This window comes from Dasypus novemcinctus, chromosome 15, assembly GCF_030445035.2.
Source record: "Dasypus novemcinctus isolate mDasNov1 chromosome 15, mDasNov1.1.hap2, whole genome shotgun sequence".
Lineage (NCBI taxonomy): Eukaryota > Metazoa > Chordata > Mammalia > Cingulata > Dasypodidae > Dasypus > Dasypus novemcinctus.
In genome coordinates this window covers 24934136-24956861 of record NC_080687.1, presented here as the reverse complement: position 1 = coordinate 24956861, position 22726 = coordinate 24934136, and the positions used below count along the sequence as shown (strand labels likewise).

At 36.5% G+C, this 22726-nt stretch overlaps 1 protein-coding gene and 1 non-coding gene across 9 annotated transcripts in view; one reads left to right on the top strand and one right to left on the bottom strand.

The window, feature by feature from the left end:
• Positions 1 to 21454, top strand: part of MYO16 (myosin XVI) — a 732830-nt gene extending 711376 nt beyond the window's left edge. For all 8 annotated transcript variants that reach the window (XM_058276443.2, XM_058276441.2, XM_058276437.2 and 5 more), the window contains one exon: positions 20095 to 21454. In XM_058276443.2, the coding sequence (XP_058132426.1) occupies positions 20095 to 20322 (228 nt within the window). In that variant the 3' untranslated portion in view covers positions 20323 to 21454. The remainder of the gene's footprint in view (positions 1 to 20094) is intronic.
• LOC111767277 (small nucleolar RNA U89) lies at positions 16134 to 16385 on the bottom strand. Its single transcript, XR_002799134.1, has one exon. It is a non-coding gene; the product is annotated as a small nucleolar RNA U89 (small nucleolar RNA).
• Positions 21455 to 22726: the final 1272 nt, after the last annotated feature.

The window sequence follows — 22726 nt, the reverse complement described above, 5'->3', positions numbered from 1 at the left end:
AAGATGATGCAATAAAAAGAGACAGAGAGGAGAGAGAATAAGAGACATAGCAGATCAGGGATCTGAGGTGGGGCAAGAGAATGATGACCTCTTGCCCACTCCAGAAGGTCCCAGGATGGGTTCCCAGAGCCACCTAATGAGACTACAAACAGAAAGAAGAACACACAGTGAATGGACACAGAAAGCAAACAAGGGAGGGGGGGCAAGGGAGGGTAGAGAAGAAATAAATAAGTCTTTTAAAAAAAATATTCAACTAGATTTTTCTGACAGATTGTAAGGTATGAGAAAGGAAAGAAACAAAGCTCATTCTAAAATCTCTAGCCTCAAGTAACTCAAAAAATGGAATTACCTTAAAATGACTTGAAGACAATGATGGGTAGAGTCATGTGGGAGGGAAGACCAGAAATTCAATTTTAGATATGTTGGTTTTAGATTTCACTTAGATCTCCAAGTCGACATGCTGAGTTGATATTTTTGTTGTTTTTTTTTGGTGGTGGATTTTTTGTTTTATAGCAGTATTAAGCTTTAGAGTGTGGAATCAAGCCCTGCTGTTTTTCTGGTTAAGAAATGTAACCCAAAAAATCATGGAATCACATTTAGATGAAGGCACCATTGGAAATATTCAGTATCATCTTTCATTTGCTTGTTTTTGTTTTTGTTTTTGTTCTTTAGTATCATCTTTTACTTCGTTAGTTACATAATGTTTTATAGAAGAGTCCAATGAGCATTTCATCAAGCAATGCAAATGAAATAACTTGCTTCATTAAGATAAATATAGAATTATGAACAGTGTGTAATAGGTAGGATTTCTTCATTCTGTTATGTCAGTGTTTCAGATTTCAGATTGTGATAATGGCAATGAGTGGTATTTGGACTGAGGGTAATGTCCAGCTTACTATAATTTAAAGATAACTGGATTAACAAGAAAAGATTTGCAATAGTTAGGGATAGGTAAACCTCAAGAGTAAAATATATAGTATTTAGATGTAATGGAAATACCCAAATAACATTATTTAGGGACACAATAAGAATCCAATAAAAGAGATCACAAATGACATTTTTTTAGCATTTTATTGGGTTTTTTTTTTTGAAGATACATAGATCATAAAAAAGTAACATTAAAAAATATAAGAGGTCCCCATATACCCCACAACCCACCCCACCCCACTCCTCCCACATCAACAACCTCTTTCAACACTGTGGCACATTCATTGCATTTGGTGAATACATTTTGGAGCACTGCTGCACCACATGGTTTATTGTAGTTTACTTTGCAGTTTACACTCTCCCCCAGTCCAATCAGTGGGTTTTGGCAGGATATATAATGTCTAGCATCTGTCCCTGCAATATCATTTAGGACAACATCAAAATGCCCCCACAAATTCAAAAATGCCCCCACATCACATCTCTTCTTCCCTCTCCCTGCCCTCAGTATCTACTGTGGCCACTTTCTCCAGATCAATGCTACAGTTTCTACCATTACCAGTCACAATAGTTCTATAGTAGAATACTAGTAAGTCCACTTTAATCCATATTTTATTCCTCCATCCTGTGGACCCTGGGATAGTGATGTCCACTCCACCTCTATATCGAGAGGGGGCTTAGATCTCACATGATTGATGAATGTGATTCTCTTGCTTGGAGTTATAGACACTCTTCATTCCCTGGTGTGGCGGTTGACCATCCTAAACTCCCTGTTAGCTGACCTGGGTAAATCCAATGAACCAGAGAGTAGAAGCTGCAACTCTGCTGAGGCCCAGGGCCTAGCTGGCATATAGCCAGTTCAGAGATTCAAGTCTCCTTGGTATACATCAACCCAGGAGATTTTTTGGCTAAGAGTCTTCAAAAAAGAATCAGCAGGTCATCAGAGTGGTCCTGCTTTTGCACACCTCATCAGGATCCCAGAGACAAAGTAGATACAACTCCAGGTAGTGGTGCTCCTGTGGGCTATGGAGACACACAGGTTCTACAGTCATGGCAGATGACTTATGGAGTTCAGTGCTTGTTAGTGGGCCCTACTTTGGAATTTGTGTTCCTGAGTGTGATGAAGTTAGACTCAGATGTGACCTTTCTACACATGCCTCTTCTGTCACTTTCACAAATGCCATTTATACAAATCTCTTCTTGGACTTTCAATAGTATAATATTCTGGGTTAATGAATACAAAGTCACCATGTGGGACAGTCATAATTTAAAGGTGAACTGAAATGTTTATATTTCAGAGCCATGTGACGACAACTAGTAATTCATAAATAACCAGTTTTCAAAAAATATATAGTAGCAGTGATGCTAGGGAAAGAAAAATGGCAAATATTGATACTTCTTAAAAAAATAAAGCAATTGCTTTACTGGTATTTTAAATATTAGGTTCGTGCAAAAGGAATTGCAGTTTCAGACCATGAATTTTAAATCATTATAACTATGCTCAAACACATCTTTCTTAATAAAAATAGGAATTATTACAATGAATACATTTTTGCCAACAAGAAATAAGTTAGCTTATTCCTGTAGCATAAAAATCTGTGCTTCAGGATTCGACAAACTCTTGGGAAGCATTTTCTGCATCCTGCTGGATGTGGAAGTGTTTTCCCTGCATAAAGTTGTTGAGATGCTTAGAGAAGTGGCAGTCAGTTGGCGAGAGGTCAGGTGAATATGGTAGATGAGGCAAAACTTTGTAGCCTAATTAGTCCAATTTTAGAAGTGTTAGTTATGTGATGTATCATTGGGTATCATGCAGAAAAATTGGGCCCTTACTGGTGACCAATTCCAGCTGCAGGCATTGCAGTTTTCAGTGCATCTCACTGATTTGCTGAGCATACTTCTCAGATATAATGGTTTCGCTGGGATTCAGAAAGGTGTAATGGATCAGACCAGCAGCAGATCACAAAACAGTGTCCATGATCGTTTTTTGGTGCCAGTTTGGCTTTGGGAAGTGTTTTGGAGTTCTTGGTTCAGCCACTGAGCGGGTCACCACCGGTTGCCGTATAACATCCACCTTTCATCATCCATAACAATCCGATTGAGAAATGGTTTGTTGTTGTGTAGAATAAAAGACTACACTTCAAAATGATGACTTTTTGGATTTTCGGTCAGCCATGAGGCACCCATTTATCAAGCTTTATCACCTTTCCAATTTGCTTCAAATTCCGAATGACCAAAGACTATTCCACGTTGAGGTCTTCTGTAGTTTAAGAGGATCAGCTCTGATGATTGCTCTCATTTGGTCATTGCAACTTCCAATGGCTGGCCACTATGCTTCTCATCTTCAAGGCTCTTGTCTTCTTTGCAACACTTCTTGAACCATCACTGCACTATATATTCATTAGCAGTTCCTGGGTCAAATATTTTGTTGATGTTGCAAGTTGTCTTCTGCTGCTTTATGACCCATTTTGAACTCAAATAAGAAAATCGCTCAAATTTGCTTTTTGTCTAACATCATTACCATAGTCTAAAATAAATAGCAAGTAATAAGTCATTAGCAGAAAAACATAAAGCAAAAAATGCACATTAAAATATTCTGTAACATAACCACATTTATTTAAGAATGTACACCAATATCAAACAGCAAATTTCAACAATGCAAAACAGCAATTACTTTTGTACCAGCCTAATAGTTATATCAAACTTAGTTGTAACTATTCATATTCAATTCACAAAGCAATAAATTATGAGGGTTACTTGAACTTCTGTATAATGACTGGAAAATTAAATCAAGGCAAAGAATATCAAGAAAATGTCAGTCTGCTCCTCCCCACATCAAAAAAAAAGAGGTTCGTGTTCAAGTTTAGTAAAATTGAGTTCATGGCAACATGTGAACAAAAACAACAACAAATAAGTCATTTGAGTTCTTTAGCATCCTGAATTTAGTTTTAAAATTTTCAGTTAAATCAAATTAGTTTATATAAACAGAGCATTAATTTATTTCAATCCCCCAAATTGATTTTCAGCTAAAATGATAGGTTTTTTAACATAATAAAGGCATGCATATAAGTGCTTAGTTTTATGACCCAAAAATTCATATTTTTTGGAAAAAATAAGGTAGAATTTTTCAAAACAATTAGTTTTGTATATCATTTTTAAAGAACAGAAATGTGTTAACTTTGTAATAACTTGACAAAATTACAGTAATCACAAATATAAACAGAACAGCAACTACTTTAAAATATCAGTAGATGTTTAAATGAGAATTAGAAATTACCATTAGTTGTAAGTATTATTCTAGAGAAGTTGTTCTAGAGAAGAGAATTTTTTAAAGTTATATGACTATGTTATATTATGTCTCTCTTCAAAACCATTTTGTTTTGGAAACCTTGATCTAGTCAAGTAAAGCATAAATATGCTTCCCTTTTCTGAAAGTGGAAAATAACTACACATATAGCTCTATTTTATTTTTAAGATTTATTTATTTATTTCTCTCCCCTTACCCCCCACCCCCACCCCAGTTGTCTGTTCTCTCTATTTGCTGCCTAGTCTTCTTTATCCGCTTCTGTTGTTGTCAGCAGCAGGGAAATCTGTGTTTCTTTTTGTTGCGTCATCTTGTTGATGTCTGCTCTCCGGGTGTACGGCGCCATTCCTAGGCAGGCTGTACTTTCTTCTGTGCTAGGCAGCTCTTCTTATGGGGCGCACTCCTTGCGTGTGGGGCTCCCCTACGCAGGGTAAACCCCTGCGTGGCGCGGCACTCCTTGTGCGCATCAACACTGCGCATGGGCCAGTTCCACACGGGTTAAGGAGGCCCAGGGTTTGAACCGCAGACCTCCCAGGTGGTAGACGGATGCCCTAACCACTGGGCCAAGTCCACCTCCGTTTATAGCTCTATTAATGCACAAGATACCAGAAAATTGGAAGAGAGACCCCTGGGGATCTGGGGCCCAGATTTGCTGGCTTAGTAAGTAGAGTGTGTTGTACACTAATGTGGCCTAAAATTTTGAAAGCAAAATTCAACCTAATAGAATAGAAAGTTTCCCATTGTACTGAAACATAATCAGCTAACATTGGTGAAGGAATTTATTTCATGCCCTTAGTAGGCATGACTTTTCTCTGATTTCTGATTCCATTAGTATTTGAAACTGTCATTTTGTATTTTTTACACTGTCATATATAGGTTATTAAACAGGTGAACTGAGAGAATGTCATGACGCCAATAATATAGAAAGCCTAATTTTTGAAGCCCAAGTGGATTTTAATTAATTTTATACACTTGCGGGTGATTTTTATTATGTTTTCAGAAAAAGGTCTTCACTAAAATGATTTGCTCTCATTATATTTTGCCTATTTTAGCACAACCTTGTGTCTTATTTCTTCCTCATCTATCCTGACACCCTTTTCCTTTTTCCTATTTTGACTCGTGGCATGATTTGCCATGACTATATCTTAAAGATTCTGTAACTGACCCACAGTAGCAGATCCTGTGCTTGACCAACTCGTTTCTTTGTATTTTGAGTCTCATAGCTAGACTACATTTCCCAGCTTCCCTTGCAGTTAAGAATAGCCATGTGACTGAAATATAACCAGTTGAATGCAAGGCATAATGATGTAAGCCACTTTCAAGCTTACATCATTTGTCCTTTGCCTTTGTCCTTTGCCTGATCTTCCCTGGCCTTTCTCATCCAAAACCTGAGAAGGGAATGTCCCAATATCGTAGAAGAGGCGAAGTACATAAAATGGATGGTCTTTCAATAATTAGAAACACTAAATCTGACCCTAATGTGGGCAAGAAATATACTTCCATTGAGCCAAACTACTGGTGTTTGGAATTTTTCTGTTATAACATCTTGGGTAGCCCTATCTAGTAACGCTTCATCATTCATTTGGTTTCATGTCTTCCATTTTGCTGCCAAGATGACTATTTATAGTATTTAATTAACAGAACATTATTTAGCAATCCGTGTTCATTAACATAACAAAATTATTCCTGTTCATACCTTCTTATGATAGAATTATTGAGATATTATTTATAAGACTTTTTAATATGAAACAATGATCAACGGTGTTCCCACCATTGGCGTAAAAAAAATTATCGGAAGTTCATAACCCCTTACAACTGGTTTCTCAGAAATTCACCAGAATCAACAAATTTAATTTTCCTTGGAAATGAAGTTCTTCTCTTATAATAAGCAGGACATCCAAAGAAATATTTTAATACTTTCAGGACCTATTTGGTCCATTTAGTGATTATAAAGAAATACCTCAATTATCTTCAATTATCAAATGGATGATTCTAATCAGTAACTAAATTTGGGGGAAAGAGTAAAGATTGATGAGAAAGAAGACGCTCACTTTCCCCCATGCTGTAAATCCCAAGGTCCAGGGAGTTGCTAGACTATGCTCCTTTCCTAATTGTAACTAATGACTTTTAAAAAATATATACTTGGGTTATGTAAATAGCTCCATCAAAATGCAGTAGTTTCACACAATGCTTTTTCTCAGTCTAGTTTAATTATATTTAATATTGTAATCCTCAGATTGGGGTTGTTTCTGGGAAAAAAATATGTTAATAAATTAACAGGTAAATTGTGTTCTACAAAACAATGCAAATAGACACTGGTTAATTGAACAGGTGAAGAAAAGTGTCCTTCAACTTGGGACCGCTATCCTCTGAAGGCTATGCACTACTTTGCTACTATGATCTTAGCCTTGCTCCCCTTCCTTTCATGCCTTTGCCTATCTCCTTTCCTATTCGTGGCCCTCTGGCTATTTCAAAACCAACTCAACATATCATGGTGCTCATTCTTTTCATCTAGAAAAAATTGTGCATCCCAATTATGAATTTCTTGGCCACCTATTCCCTTGAAATGACTTGTCTCTCCTTCGTGTTCCAAAACCAGTAATCACTTAAATAATTTATTAGTCAATTAATGCTGTACTGCCCTGTAACTTTTTTTGTATTCATGTCTTGTGAAAGCATCTGTATTCATTCAACTTTGTATGCATTTATGTCTTGCTGCTCAATTTAAATGGAAGCCCCTTGAGAGACCAGGTCATATCTTGTGCATCTTTATAAGTCCTGTAGAACCCATCACAGTGCCTTCCATTTCATAATCATTTAAAGCAATTCGTTAATTGATTAAAAGACAAGGAAAATCTCTTGAAAGACAATGTAATTAATACATATGAAGGTCCACTAAACTCAATGTACTTGAATTTGCATTCTGGATCTATACTCAGCAGCCAAGTGACTTTGGGCTTTAAAGACAAATATCTCCATCTATTAAGTGAGAGAAATACATAATCTCTTTTTCTCAGGTAGTTGTACCAATTAGAATATAAATAACATGTGAAGTACTTTAAAATTATAAAACAATATCATAAAGATGGAATTAGAGATGGACCTTAAAAAACTCAGAGAATTTCCTCAGGCAAAGAGTTTCTTTATTGGGCATACAAACTGGGACTATTGTAGAGAAAAGAAATAAAATTACAGGGTATGTTTTAAGTACATCTGGTTGTACTGAAATACAGATTGTATGTGAGAATGGATGATGATGAGGCTGAAATAATTGGTTTTGGCTGGAAAATATAAGACTTTCTATAATATAGTAAGGCATATGGGCCTCATTTTTCAGATGGGAGATGGGAGCAACATTGAGGATTTTTGTACAAGCAAATGATATGAACAGATTTAATCTCTGCAGAGATGAAATCTGGTAGGTTAACTATCCCCAGTCATACTAACTGATATGTGCAATAAGCTTCCCATATGATACCAAGAAAAATATTTTAAAGGAAATTGTAACATTTTACACTCTCTTTCTAGTAGAACATATCTGTGTTTTTCCATGTATTGTCTTGATTTGAATCCTATTTACTATAATAGTAATTATGATCTAAATAGGCATTATCTATTTTTACAACAATCTACTAGTCATTTACACTGCTGTGTTTGTAAGTACATTAAAGTAAAAGAAGAGCACATTAGAAAAATCCATATCCTATATGTCACAAAATAATTATATTGCATGATTTCCAGTATAATCATAAATTTTTATTTCTATAGCTTTGAATTAATACTAAGAAACATACACATTCACTCAGAGTCCATTATTATTTAGAGGTATGAATTTGAGAAGTTAAAATCAGCTGCAAATGCAAATAACACATTTTATTTTATGCCACATCTTTGGGCTCTATTTGGGTAGACTTTGGTTTTACAAACTGTGTTTTTCATATCTAGTTTTCTTATTTTTTTTCCTCCACATCTTGTTAGCACCAAATGGTAATGGGATTTACATACCCTAATATTTGACTATTCAACATGCCAAGATGCTTCCATCTTTTAATTTCCATAAATGTCAGTAAATGCCTCTTTTCACCTTTGGGTGAATAGTCAATAGAAAAATCAATTCTGTGACAAATGAACAGTAACATGATTTTACATATGAATTATTTAACAAAGGCTATTTTCATCCTAGAAGGGAAAGACTTAAGGTAAAAATCAGCAACAAATTATTAATTTATGTTTATTAATATCATTCATAGAAACTCATATCCACGGAAAGTGAGGACAATTTATGTTCTGTTTTTTTTTTAATTAGGTAATCTGATAGGACTCCTAATGATGCAATAGGAAACTATTGGACATTAGTAAATAGAAACATAAGTAATAAACCTCATTAGGCCTTTAGATCATGTGTTTCCTTTTAAGAGATTTAGTAGTATTAGTCCCTTAAAATAAGTGAACTAAGAATCCCACTTTAGATGTAGAACCTCTGCAAACTCTGTCTTTACATCTCTATAAGGATTTAGCTTCATATCTAATTGATATCTCTTAGATGTTGGCTAACACAAGATATTTTTCTAATCCAAGTGGGGAAAAGGGAACTAGATGCGTATCTTGAGCTTTCAATATCAAATCAGCAAGATTTCTCAATCACAGAACAAAACCAATGTATTTAACCCCCACACTGAGTTATCAAGTTAATAATCACAGTGCCTTAAGTAGCACTGTTATTTTATTAGGATTGCTGTTTCTATAACAGGAATTCTCTAGGCAAAAACCTGCTGAAAGGCAGGGACTTTGTTCAAGAAGTGTCCCAGCCCATCGGGAAATGGGTTTGGACCATGATCGTTTAAGTATCTGTCACCCGTGCTGGAGAGCTTGAGATCTGGTATTTAGAGTCATACATATTTATCAAATGCAAATGGCCTACTTTTTCCATTATGCAATTCTTTCTTAATAGCAGACATAGAATGTGGTGCTATAGGTGCATCCCAGGCCACATTTTAGGCTATCAAATGAGAGGAGGTGGAATATTAAGAATGCTGACCCAGCCTTCAGTGCAGCCCACCCAGTGCAGCCGGGGAAGCCACTCCAAGAACACTGCCTGGGGCCTCTGCTGTTGTGATGTGGATGTATTTGTCTGTTCCTTTGAGAGGTCAGATTGTCCCATCTCCCTGTAAACTGTGTCATCTCATTACTGAATTGTGAGTGCCCTCCAAAGTTCTAAAGCTTTCAAATCTCTCTTGAATGTCAAATTTAAAAATCAAAAATCATGAAATAATTTCCAAGTATCTTCTCCCAAATTATTCTGTTTTCAAAGATGTTTAAACTGAGAGTCTGTGCAACTTTTCTAGAAACCTGCAATAGAATAGTGCCGTTTTTTTCCCTTGCCATCCTAAAATAATAACAAGCATAGTATAACCTTGTTTGATCACCAGAAGCCTAAAGCACTGCATTCTTTGGCTGCCCCTAGTATATGTACCACCCCTCCTCTCTCTTGAGGTGACCCCACCCACTAGCCTTTCAACCCCATCTGTGCATGACTGGGTTTAGAGTTAAGTATTGAGTCTAGGACCTCCCACACTCTAAGTGAAGGGTTCTTAACCATTTCTGTTCCACAGACCCCTTTACTACTCAGGTGAAAACCACAGACCCCTTACTAAGTCCATACTATACTGTGAATTATTTAATAAATATATCACACCTGCACCAACACATCCAGACAAGAATAATGTGGTTTTTTTTGCATTTAAATTCAAGCTCATTGACCCCTCGTTAAGAACTCCTGCTCTAAGTAATTTCAGAATAGCGAAGTATTTTTTATAAGTTCCCAGGGCTTTATAGTGTTTGAAAGGGAGTTAATCTGAATTTGTGGACTGTGTAATACATTTCAAGTATAAGATGTGTTCACAGTTAGACTGGCACCATTTGTAGGTACACTCTTCCCTTCTCTTCCCTGGACCTAAGTTTGTAAAAAAATGAAGCCATCACTGTAATATATTGTGATAATGTTTCTCCCTCCACCCAAACATGTACCCAAGTTTTCATATGCTTACTCCATTTAAACTAACAGTAATTACACTGGGTGTGTTGTGTTGGATATAGATCGAATTACTCATTTTGGACTCTTAGTCTTCATATGAAAAATATTCTCCTTGACCCTTAACTTTTCTGAAATTATCTTATTATAATGATTATCAATGTGTACGTGCATGTTGTTAGATGATTTTTTAAAGTCTTTTTAGCTCCCGTAACAAATGTTCAACCAAAGCAAATTTACGAATTCAGCACAAAACTCTGACAAAACTAAAAAAAATGCTATTAGCAGCAGTTCAGTATGATTTTGTTTAGCTGAAATGAAATTACTGTTCCAAATGTGAATATGGTACTGATTACAGGTTCCATTGACTTTGTTGCATTTCTACCATCTTGTGACAGCTGGGCAACCTTTGAACCTACCCTACTCTAATATCATTTACCCTTTTCTGAGGAGAATATTATATTTGTGTATTAAATCCAGCTGCTTTTTCCTCATTAACCTGTAGCAATTTAAAAAATACCACTTGTGTCAACCTGCTTGTAAATAAAACATAAAGGCAGAAAATAAAATCTCATTGAGTACTAGCTTGGAAATTAGCTCTTCAGATGATCCAAAAGACAATTACATTTCCTTTTAAAAATATATCAGGAAAATAAAAATACAAAGTTTTAAATTGTCCAAAAGAATGTGAGGACTCCTGAAAATCTTTATGAAAACCCAATTTCAGAAACAATTGCTTACTAAAATCTGTTGTACCTCTTTTATTTTACCTCTAAGACTCACAAAACCTCTAGTCTTTTAATCATTTTCTTCTTGTATAATTTTCTTTGCTTTTAAATCACATATAAATCAGTTATGTTATCAATCCTGTGTGCTGCTTAGCATTTTGAGATTTATCTTGAATAATAAAGGAAGAAACTGTTATATGTGTGTGTGTATGTGTGTGTGTGTGTGTGTGTATATATATATATATATATATACAAAGCCACAAATTTTGAGAAGTGCTTTCATTTAACATTGCCTGATTTTAGGCATCAACACAATCATAATTCAGCAAAATTCAAGAATTTTATTGTCATAGAGCTAACAATGACAAATACTAATTGTCCTTAGAAAGGTACTCTTCTTTCTAAGGCACTCTTTCAAGTGACTTGTACATATTACTTCATATAATCATTGCCAGATTTTTCTGAGGTGGGAAGCAAATATGGCTCAAGCAATTGGGCTCCTATCTGCCATATGAGAGGCCCCGGGTTTGGTTCCTGGAGCCTCCTGGTGAAGGCAAAGCGGGCCTGCGCAGAGAACTAGCCCAAGTGGAGAGCTGGCCCGCTGAGAGTGGATGCAACAAGGTGATAAAACAAAAAAGAGATACAGAGGAAATGACAATGAGACACAATAAACCAGGGAGCTGAGGTGGCTCAAGCAGTGGAGTGCCTCTGCCACACTGGAAGGTTCTGAGATCAGTTCCCAGTGCCTTCTAAAGAGAAGACAAGAAAAGAAGACAAACAGACACAGTGTGCAACTGGCCCATGCACAGTGCTGATGCGCACAAGGAGTGCCGTGCCACGCAGAGGTATCCCCGCGTAGGGAAGCCCCACGCGCAAGGAGTGTGCCCCATAAGGAGAGCTGCCCAGCGTGAAAGAAAGTGCTGCCTGCCCAGGAATGGTGCCACACACACGGAGATGCAGCAAATAGACACAGAGAACAGACAACCGGGGTGGGGGAGAAGGGGAGAGAAATAAATAAATAAAATAAATCTTTAAAAAAAAAAGAGAGAGAGCAGACAGCAAGCACAAGCAGCGAGGGGGAAATAAATAAAATAAATCTTTTAAGAAAATTATGAGGTAAAGTATTACTGTAATTCCACTTTATAGATGAGAAAGCTGATGGTGTATAAGAGATTAAGTCACTTACTTAGCATTATACAACCAGTAAGTGGAAAATTTAACTCTTCAACTATACTGTTTGTGATGCTGAATGTCATTTGGCACCTTGGCTAGGTTATGGTGTCCATTTGTTTGGCCAAGCAAGCACAGGCTTGAGTGTTCCTGTGAGGGTATTTTATAGAAGGATTTATAAATAGACATATAGTTAAATACATCTATGACTGATTACATCTACAATCAACAAAGGAGATTGCCTTCAGCAGTCACCTTATCCAATCACCTCATCCAATCAGCAACTATCTCATGCAATCAGCCTTAAAGGGAGAATTGAAGATTTCAGCAGTCAGAGAGAGAGAGAGAAAAGGAAGAATTTCTATCTCTACATCTCTGCTTCAGCAGGCCAGCTTTCCCTGGGGATTTCATGGTCACCTTCATTGGAATTCTCCACTTGTGGCTTCCCTTGGGGAATTCATCACCTTCATCAAGTTCCCATCTTGAGACCTGCCCTACAAAATTGACTTGCCAATTCCTATGGTCATGTGAGTCAATTCCTGTCATAAATCTCTTATTATTTTTTTTTTTTAAGGAGGTACCAGGGATTGAACCCAGGACCTTGTACATGGGAAACAGGTGCTCAACCACTGAACTATATCTTCTCCTCTCTTATTATTTCTGTATATACACATCCTGTCAATTCTGTTTCTCTGGAGAACCCTGACATATATACTGGTTCTTCTCAAAATCAGTTTCAGATTCCTCAGTGTTTGCATTTCCTTGTTAAAGAATGAAGTGCAATGTCATTACTGGCACATGTTTACATTTCTCATCTCAAACCCTGTGGAAACTCCTTTTCCTGACTATTCTTCTTCTCCCTTGCCAACTGATGACTACCTCTTTTCTCAAAAAGTCAGATAAAATGTTACTTCCTCTCTGAATCCTCTCCAGAGCCTCTTCCATAATACTGCCTTTCCTTGGTAAATGGACCAATCCCTTTTTTTGCCTGCTGTATCTCTCAAGTTATCTGCAACATTGTAAGACACTTCCATGTTTTCCTTGTTTAAACTCCCCTTTAAGTAGGTATTTTTCATAGTCCAGAGAACCTAGCTTGTAGAGTGAGATACCTAAATGCTTGCAGGATGTGCAACACTTTTTATTTTCCCATTTATAACACCTGCCTTTTGTCTCTGAAAGATAATAATTTTGTGTACAAAGACTATTATATAAAACACTCCAGAAAGGAAAATAAATAAATGAATAGTTATCAGGAGTTGTGACTTGAGGCAGAGATACATCTTTTAGAGCAATGGAAAAGTAGCTGAAAGTTTAAAGGGAGCAATATGCCTCCTTCTTACACATAAATCAGGATAAATTGGACCTGGCATGAGGCCAGCTAATGCCAAGTTCACATTGTTAGCAGTATCCCTAATCCTCAGAGTCATTTGATCTCTTCCTGAAAAGAAATGATTCTCTTTCGATATCAAAACTAAGATTTATTTTACAAAATTATTGTTGACTTGATCTCATTGTAATGGCAATATTTAATTTAGTTTGAACTTTCAAATTAGGTAAAAGAAAGTGAAATCTGTTATTTATCAATAGGACATGAAATTTAAAGGGTGAGAAACCACTGATTTGGATATTTTTAGTGCTTAATATTTTAAAATATTTTTATTATGTATTATTTTACCATTTATATAATATTCACAGTGCAAATATTAGCTATTGTAGAATATTAGTTCCTTCATTCTCTGTGACAAATATGATTCTTGTGCTTCACTGATCTAAATAAAGTAGATTAAACATCATTATTCATGCCATACTGCCCTCATCTTCTGATCCTACTTCTATAAATTGAAAATGCTTCCAGAACTCCCCTGTGTTGAAGGTAGTAGTAGCCTATCATATACCCTGACACAGAATTTTAGCCTTCATTATAAGACATAATATGTGAAAACTCTGATTTTATTTCAGAATAAAGATCAATAGTGTTAATATTTTAGCATTTCATTTATGCCATTCTAACAACCATCCTAAAGATTTTACTCAATACCTATTAATCGCCATCATAAAAAATAAGGAACCCCTTAATGAGAGGGCTTATTCTGAGCATTAGTTAATCATTGCAAATACCAGTCAAAGGTTTTGCTTATTGGGGAATTATAGTGTATGTTTATATTCAACTGTGTATTCTTTTTTAATTGTTTATATTTTCAATTATTAAACATGCAAAATAAAGTTAAAAACAAATATATATATTCAGGGAAAAAAAGGAACCATAGAAAGTTTTGCTTGGTAATTCAAAGGTGATGTTCTTCTACATTATTCATGACATCAATATCCTCATTAAGAAAGTATTTTCTAATGTTTTGTTTATTTAAGTTTTACTTTTTGTAATATACTTGGTAATTCAGATATTTTTAGTAAACATTGAGAACCTTTGAGAGGGTAGAGAAGCATTTCTTTTCAAAAAGCTTGGTAATGACTGGGGAGATCTTGGGTCATTGCGTGCCAAAATCCCTCCTAGTAAACCTCGTTGACATCGGCAGCGGCTGAAAGTCACGCTCAGCGGATTGGCACTGCCTCTACCGAGTGACTCAATCTTTGAGGCTGTTCCAATTACAAAGGTTTTATCAGAGGATGATACATAGTGTATGTTTTTGGTCAATATGAAAAACTGCTGAAAACAGTTTAGGATTTAGTAGAAATATAGAATGCTGTCTTTTCTGCTTGCTATGATAACAAGGTTTTATGGTCTATCCAACATACCAAAATCAAGATAAATGCAGTATGTGTTCATAAGGTGATAGAAGAATAACACAACATGTTGGGTGAAGATTTAGGTTTTGTTTTTTTGCCTAGCTTTTAGCTTTATTCTCTTTTGTTAGGAATTGGCCCATAATTTATATCCTCTTTTTTTTTTCTACCTTTCTTGCCTTCTTTTAGATTAATTGAATATTTATATTCTTTCATCTGCCCTTATATTAACTTGTTAATTATGCATACCTTCACTGTTCTTTTAGTACTTACTCTAGAGAATGAAACATGCATCCTTGACTTATTGCATCCTAACAGATTTTACTTTTAAGTTTCCACTTTCCTTAGGGCCTCTAAACTTCATTTAACCCCTGTAGATTTGAGGGTTATTGCTGGCATGCATTTTTTCTTTTACATATAATTTAAAGTCCACAAGACATTCCAAGCAAATAATTTATATTCACCCATGTGTTTACTATTTCCAGTGTTCGTAATTCCCTTCTAAATAAATGTTCATGTTTTCATCTGGAATCATATTCCTTCTGCCTAAAAAACTTGATCTAGTCTTCATATTAGTGCAAGACTTTTTATGACAAACACTCTCATTTTTATCTAAAAACTTTATTTCACCTTTTTTTGCTTTAGTAATAAAAATTTTTAGAAAATTCCTGGGATGATAGTTATCTCCTCCCCATTTTGACAGAAGGAACCAGTGCTGTAGGAAATCACTGAAAAGTCACACACTGTCCCAACACATGCTGGCCAACACAGGGAGGAGGAAAGTAATTCCCTCCAAAAAAGGGTCAGCCTTCATTAATCCAAGAGGGGTAGGAGGACCAGTGCATAGGCGGACCTTGATACTGGAGATGGACAGGGGGTGCTGGACCTCTAGCTGACTCCTTGAAGCCAGGGGAGAAGGAGATCTAGGACCTCTCTGGAGGTGGAGTTCTTGGTCACCAAGCTCATTTCTCACCCTTAATGAGACTATTACTTCCTGGGGTGAAATGTTCATCCTATAGGTTCTGTACAAGGTTGTCAGCAGTAAAAAAGATATGGTTCTGTGATGTGGCAATTATCTTAGAGATGTTCTGGGCTGCCCAGATCTTGCACAGTTTGATGTAGCCCAGGTTCTTGTTTGGTGCTTTTCCAAGATGAGCAGGGCCAAGTTAAGGGTTCACACAAGGCCACATCGCAACTTCTGGCCTAATCCTCACTCCTCCTCCATATCTCTCTGGGCTGTCAGATCCAAGGTTGTGCTTAGAAGGCCTGTGCTTTGCCCTATTTTGGTCCCACCTGTGGGCCCCACTACAGGAAGCTGCCTGGAATTGAAGAGAGCAGCAACAATGGAGGCAAGGCCATCACTTTCATTTTTGAGGGATGTATTCAAGTTATAGGTTGACTTACTTTAAAATGCCATTTGTTGTTTTCCAGGTCCCAATATTTCTATTAAAAAGTCAGCTGTTACTCTCATTTTTGTTCCTTTGACAGTAATGTATCTTTTTCCTCTGGATTCTTAAGGTTTTTCCTTTGTCTTCTTATTATGACCCACCTACTGATTTTTTGTTTGTATGTATGTTTTTGTGTGTTATCTCCCTTGTAGTTTGCTGAACTTCTTAAATATGTGTATTGATGTCTTCGACCAGTTCTGGAAACTTAACTCCTTTAATATATCTTTGCTAGATTCTTTTTCTATCTTATGCCTCTGGACCTTTTGGTATATATGTCTAGTAAATTACTAAACATGACCATTGTGTCTTTACATTGAACTTATTATTTTCAGCTCATTTCTTTTCTCCTTGTATATTCCAATACTCTGATGAAATTTTCTATCTTCTATTTTGTCCTTCTTTTCCTCTATTCTTTTAAACATGTCAACACAGGTATTTTAAAGTCTTTATCTGCTAACTTCAATATTTGTATCATCTGTGATTCTGTTTTATCTTTTGAATATTGGAATATTTTCTTATCTGTTCACATATATAGCAATTTCTGTTTGCATGCTAAACATTGTGTGTAGACAGACTATAGAAGCTATAGATATTGTTTTCTTCTACCTCAGAGGGTTCCTTTATCATTAGGAAGCTAGAGTAAATGGCTGATCACCCCAATCCAACAACCAGGATATGAGTTGGGTTGCCACTGAGTTGTAGTTATAATGAGTTCAAGTCTACCTCTGATTCTCATCTTTACCTCAGACTTGACCTTTCTGTGCTTTTGATTGAGTGACCTCCAAGTTGAAGACTGACTCAGACATCTAAAAGGCTGACTCACCGCTGAAACCTTGCATCAGATACAGCACTGCATTTCAGGGCTCCCAGCCCTACTCTCCAATATTGTGCCCCAACCAAAGCCTGACAAATGTCTTAAAGATGAGACTAGGGTCATATGCTTGAGGCTGTTATCCTCCTTGTCCATCTTTGCTTCTGAAGCTCCTTCATCATTGTAGGAGATTTCACTTTGCTTTTTTGTAAACTTTTTACCTAAGGCATCATTCCTCCCATACACTTTAAAAACTCAGCAAATATCCCATGAATAAAAATGGTCATTTGTTTGAGAGTTCTCAAGTTTCCAATTTGTCACTGTAGTCTCATACAACTGAAAAGTATTTCCTGGTTCCTCTCTCTTGCACAAAAAATTCCTTGGGCCTGCAGAAGAGCTTAAAATTGGCACATGTCCTAAGGAGGAAAAGAATAGTTTGTAATTGACTGTTCATATCAGAAAGATTCTTCTTTGTCTGAGATTTTAGTCCCTCTATTTCTAAGCTTTTCCAGAACTGTCTAATGTTTTAAAAATATGATTTTTGCAATATATCCATTTTTTCTAGTTTTTATAATGGAGCAGAAATCTGCCATGACCTATTGCATCCTACCCAGAGGAGAAAGTTCCTTGATTTCTTTTATAAAGAGATTAATTTGGAATTGTGTCACTAAAGAAATACCTCAAGAAAATTTTCAGAAAATAATCATCTGAGGTGGTAGAAATATTCTTACATCAATTAAATGTTCTCTCATAACAATCACACTGGTGAGAGTATGTTTAGGAGTTGGCTACTGTGTGTGCTGAATATGTGCCAAGGAAACTATATACAACACATGCTATATCCTAAAACTAGGTAAGACTGAAACTAAATGTAATCACTACCAACATAAACTACTGAAGGATACACTAGTGTAGGGAAAATATAAATACCACTTAGAAAAAGATCAAAAAGAAAGAGCTTGATGTAGGGAACCCTGGTTCTTAGCATATATTGCATTCTGCTAGACAGTGACTGTAAGGTAAACGAAAAACCCAGTATAGTAATATTTAAGAACAAAGACTGTAGACAGAATGCCTAGCAAAAGTTCTTGTTTTGCCACTTTCCATGTATCTTTGGGCAACTTTCCTAGTTCTCTGTGCCTCAATTTCCCTTCATCTGTAAAATAATAGTACCTTCCTCATACGATTCTTAGAAGGATAAAATGAATTAATGTTTATAAAGTGCTTTGAAAAGTATCTGACACATATTTAGCACTACAAAATTTTTGATGAAATACATGAATTTCACATACACTTCCTACCCCTGCTTTGTTGGTTCACAGACTGACAGTAAAGGCAATCTGGCTTCCATAGTATCCGTCAATGAGAAGAATCTCTCAGTGCCAGGATCATTCTGGTACAATCCTCGAGATTACTGAAAAAATTTATTTTTAAGAGGGACCATACTGGTGGTCACTTTGAATTGACACTTGGAGACTGCTTGAGAGATTGAACAAAGTCCTGTTTTCCACACTTTCGCTTCTTTTTGTTCTGTTTGTCTATAAACTCAATTTGATGGTACTCATTTTTTAAATCATCAATTCAGAAATTTAGTTATGCACTTTGGATATGGATTTGACTTTCATGGCCTCTGTTTGCTAACACTATAGGCATTCTGCCCATCTCCTTGATTCTATGCTTTAAAATCCTCTTCCTAGGTTAAAGAGGAGGCTAGGTGTCAAGGTTCAAAATGTTTGTTGTAGAATTGGACCTGGGACACTAACCGCCCTTGCTGCATTGAAGTGACTGATTTCTACATAAAAGCTATAAGCACTTATGTGCTGCTTTGCTTTATTTTCTTTTGGTTTAATGGAGAGGGCATTGATGGGCTTGGGAATGACGTTGGAACAAAGTAGTAGGTGCATTGGAGGTAGGATTAGCCATCTCATTTTCTTGCAATACTCCCAGTATTTCCTTCCTGATTTCCAGAATTTCATATTTTTTAATCAACATACTAACTTTAGGATTGACAGGAAAAATAGTTTCTGCAATGTTCAATAATCACGAATTGCTGACTGCTGGCAGAAGGGGTGCACCTAACGAGGTAACCTGCATATCCTATTCCCTAGTTGACATCAAGTGAGTAAGCACAGCCCTCAGGGGTCTTAGCCAATACAATGGTATATTCTGAAGCTCTCCTGCCAGGGCCCCTAAAGTTACAATTTTGTGGACTCAAGATCTGAGAGAGAACACAGAGGAACTAGTTTAGCCCACTGCTTTGCTTTGCTACTGCAAAATAGAATTTGTGGCTAGATACCTCAACTAGGATGGAAATATCCTCAAACACAGCTCCCCTATCCTGACTGAGCTATTTTTTAAATTTTAGTGATTGTCTCTAACACCTAAGTCTTAGAGGCAGTCTCTCTACTGGTGTGGTCCTATATTGCAAGGGCTGTGAATGGACCCTCTTAAATGAGTGTCCATCCTTGGGTTAATTGATTGTGTTCAGGAGTGTAACATGTTATCTTAAAAGATGCTTGATTTGCAATTTCATGGATACAATAAAGAGAGGTTCCTAGAATGAAGTGAAGTTTAGGCAATCCAAAAATATTATGGACAGAATTACAACTGTGATAAATTAAACAAAGAAAAGGGACATGATGCCATATAATACTACATAATATTAATAGAGGACAAAGAGCAAACAAACATTTAATTCTCTTTTGTGTATCTTGTGAATTACATGGTAACCAGTGTACCTATTTCTGAAATGTTTTGTTGTATCAGTCATCTTAACTCAGCAATTAATAACCAACATAGTTTGATGCAATTTCCAGAGGCAGTAAAACATTTCCACCCCGGTCCGGCCCCTTTGCATCCAGGAGCTGCTGTCATATTTCATGCTCATTCACAGTATTTAGTGTTCCTCTTTTTTTTCTTCCCCCCCTTTCCTCCAACAGGTAATCCATCAGCTGAGGCTTTCAGAGAATGAAAGCGTGGCCCTGCAGGAGCTCCTGGACTGGAGGCGAAAGCTCTGTGAGGAAAGAGAAGACTGGCAGCAAATCCTGCACCACACTGAGCCGAGGCCCCCTCCCCCACCTCCTTGTAAAAAGCCGGCTCTTCTGAAGAAGTCCGAAGGGGCCTCCTGCAATCGGCTGCCTTCTGAGCTCTGGGACACCACCATTTGATGTGGCCTCAACTGTGGACACAAAATAAAACTGCCGAGTGATTCGGGGCTGCACCAACAGAAGGCTGCCTTCTGATACCTGCTGGGTTCTTTCTCCCTCATTTTACACAGCAAAGCACAGAACACTGGAGTTAAATACGCGAGATTCCCTCTGTGTGTGTGTGTGTGTGTTCTTTCTGATTCATTACATGGTGATATACTCTGGTTTTCAGCCTCCACGTTTATAGGGCCTTGCTGCGCACAGGTTGCAAGAGAAAAGGCTGACAAAAGTGTTAAGAGGGGAGAGAGGAAACTAGAAAGGTGGAGGGACAGAGTGATTCATGTGCACATTGTACAGTTGTTTTTATATAGTTCAACAATATGTTTATGGTACGTCCATTGGTTTTATTATAATACACTATACAGGACATATGTTTTCTTTCTTTGTAGATTTGTTTGTGTTTCATTGGAATTGCGAACCTGATAATTATTTACATGTTTCTTACTGTATTTTATAACTTTATGCAATTGGTGGTGCTCCCTTTCTTCAAAATACAGATTTTTAAAAGTCATTTCTAGAATTTCTTTCTTCCACACACTTTTTATTTTTACCTAAAGTACATAACCATTTGACACCATATGTTGTTGTTTTAGCTTTGCCTGTATCAAGGCTTGCAAAAGTGTAGCTTTTGTCCAGTGCTTTCTATCTCATCCCTTGACTAGGAGGCAGTTCTTTCCTATGCCCTGTATTTCTGGACAAGTGGATTGTAAACTCTTCAATAAAATTTCATCTCTAGACGTCAGCATAGTTTACAGGAGGCACCCAGTTAAACATGTTTGGCTTCAAATGCATAGCTGGCTTCATAAAGGGGTCATATACATTCAAAGGTATAGACAGTACAAAGTCTGCTGAGATTTACTGGTTTGAGCAATAATGGTTGCATCACAAAATGATTGTCCTTCCAGAGCTACACTGCATGATACACTTGCTGTATATCCTCCTGTAATGCAATGGCCTTGTCTTATTGATGTGCTTTGGTTGGCTGTCAGGAAGTTCCAAGCAGTGAGATTCATAGCATCATGTCTTACTACATGGAACTTTTTACTCATACCAACCTGTGAAAAGTTACTGTGCCAATAAAGGGGTACAACTACTTTCTTCTATTGTTCTATTGATTTGTTGTTATTGTGCTTGTCTTCCATGAAAACTATTTTCTAATCAAATAAGTAGGGGCAATGGAGTAGTCTAGCCCAGGCTCCTTTAATATGTTCCTCACAGCATTTTGCAAGCATCAGGCTCGAGTGGTAAGCCAACAGCTTTCCTGACACCATCTAATCATCACAAAAGATGTTCTGGCCACCTACAACTTAACAACTGAGCCCCACTCTCTGACTATTTCTCTCCCATTTCCCTGACTTTTGACTTCCTGATCCTTAGCCAAGAAGCAGCAGAAGCTGCCAACTTTCCATTGTATCTGTTATCTTAATCCAGTTGTCATTTTAAGGCCTGTATAATGATTAGTTGAGCATAACTGTTTGCCTACTAGAGGTAACATAAGATCAAGAAATATTACATCTTTTATCTCCCTGGTGATCACTCTGTCTCATTTAACTTTTATTGAACTATAAGAGATAGAGGCTGAACACTTTGTAGAGTCTTTAAAACAAACTCTGTAGCAAGTAAAGCCTTTGTGTTTAGCTTGTTCTCCACCAAGGAGAAAGATTTCAGATATGTCTTAATCCCCTGACTACCCCTGTTCTACATAGATGATTAGAAAACTAGCAGAGACTGAAAGTATCAATAGCCATGATAAGTTTTATATATTAATAGTATTAATAATCATAACAATACAGAGATAAAGTTTGAGACTGCATGTGTATTAATTGTACTCTTGGAATGGCTTTCTACTGATGATACCATTGTCAAGAAACCACAGTTACTATTTAGGATAATAAAGCACTGGAATGCTCTTCCTCATAAACAAGATTTCAACAATTACGTATGTTTGCAAAATATTTAATAATGTTGTTTTAATTGTCATGGGCCATAAGGTATGAATTATGATACAATATTGGGCCTGTGACCTTCTGTTTAGCCATATAATTGGTATGAATTATTACCCTGTGTTCAAATACTGCCCAATTCTATTGCTTTTTCAAATCATGCTTTATGAGATGTCACTAAAAACTACTATCAAAATGTTTATAGTGGGGTTAAAATAATTTAAAATGTATTTCTAGGGTAGAAAATACATAATTACTATTCTTACGAGTGGTACTTAATTTGGTAGAATTGTGCATTCATAAATCTACCCAATAAAAGCAAAAACCAATTAGAATCTTAGATTTGTGAATGAACTTCACATCTGAGTCTTACACAACTTAGACAAAAAGTATATTTTAAGTTCTAAACAAGTCTCTGTCAA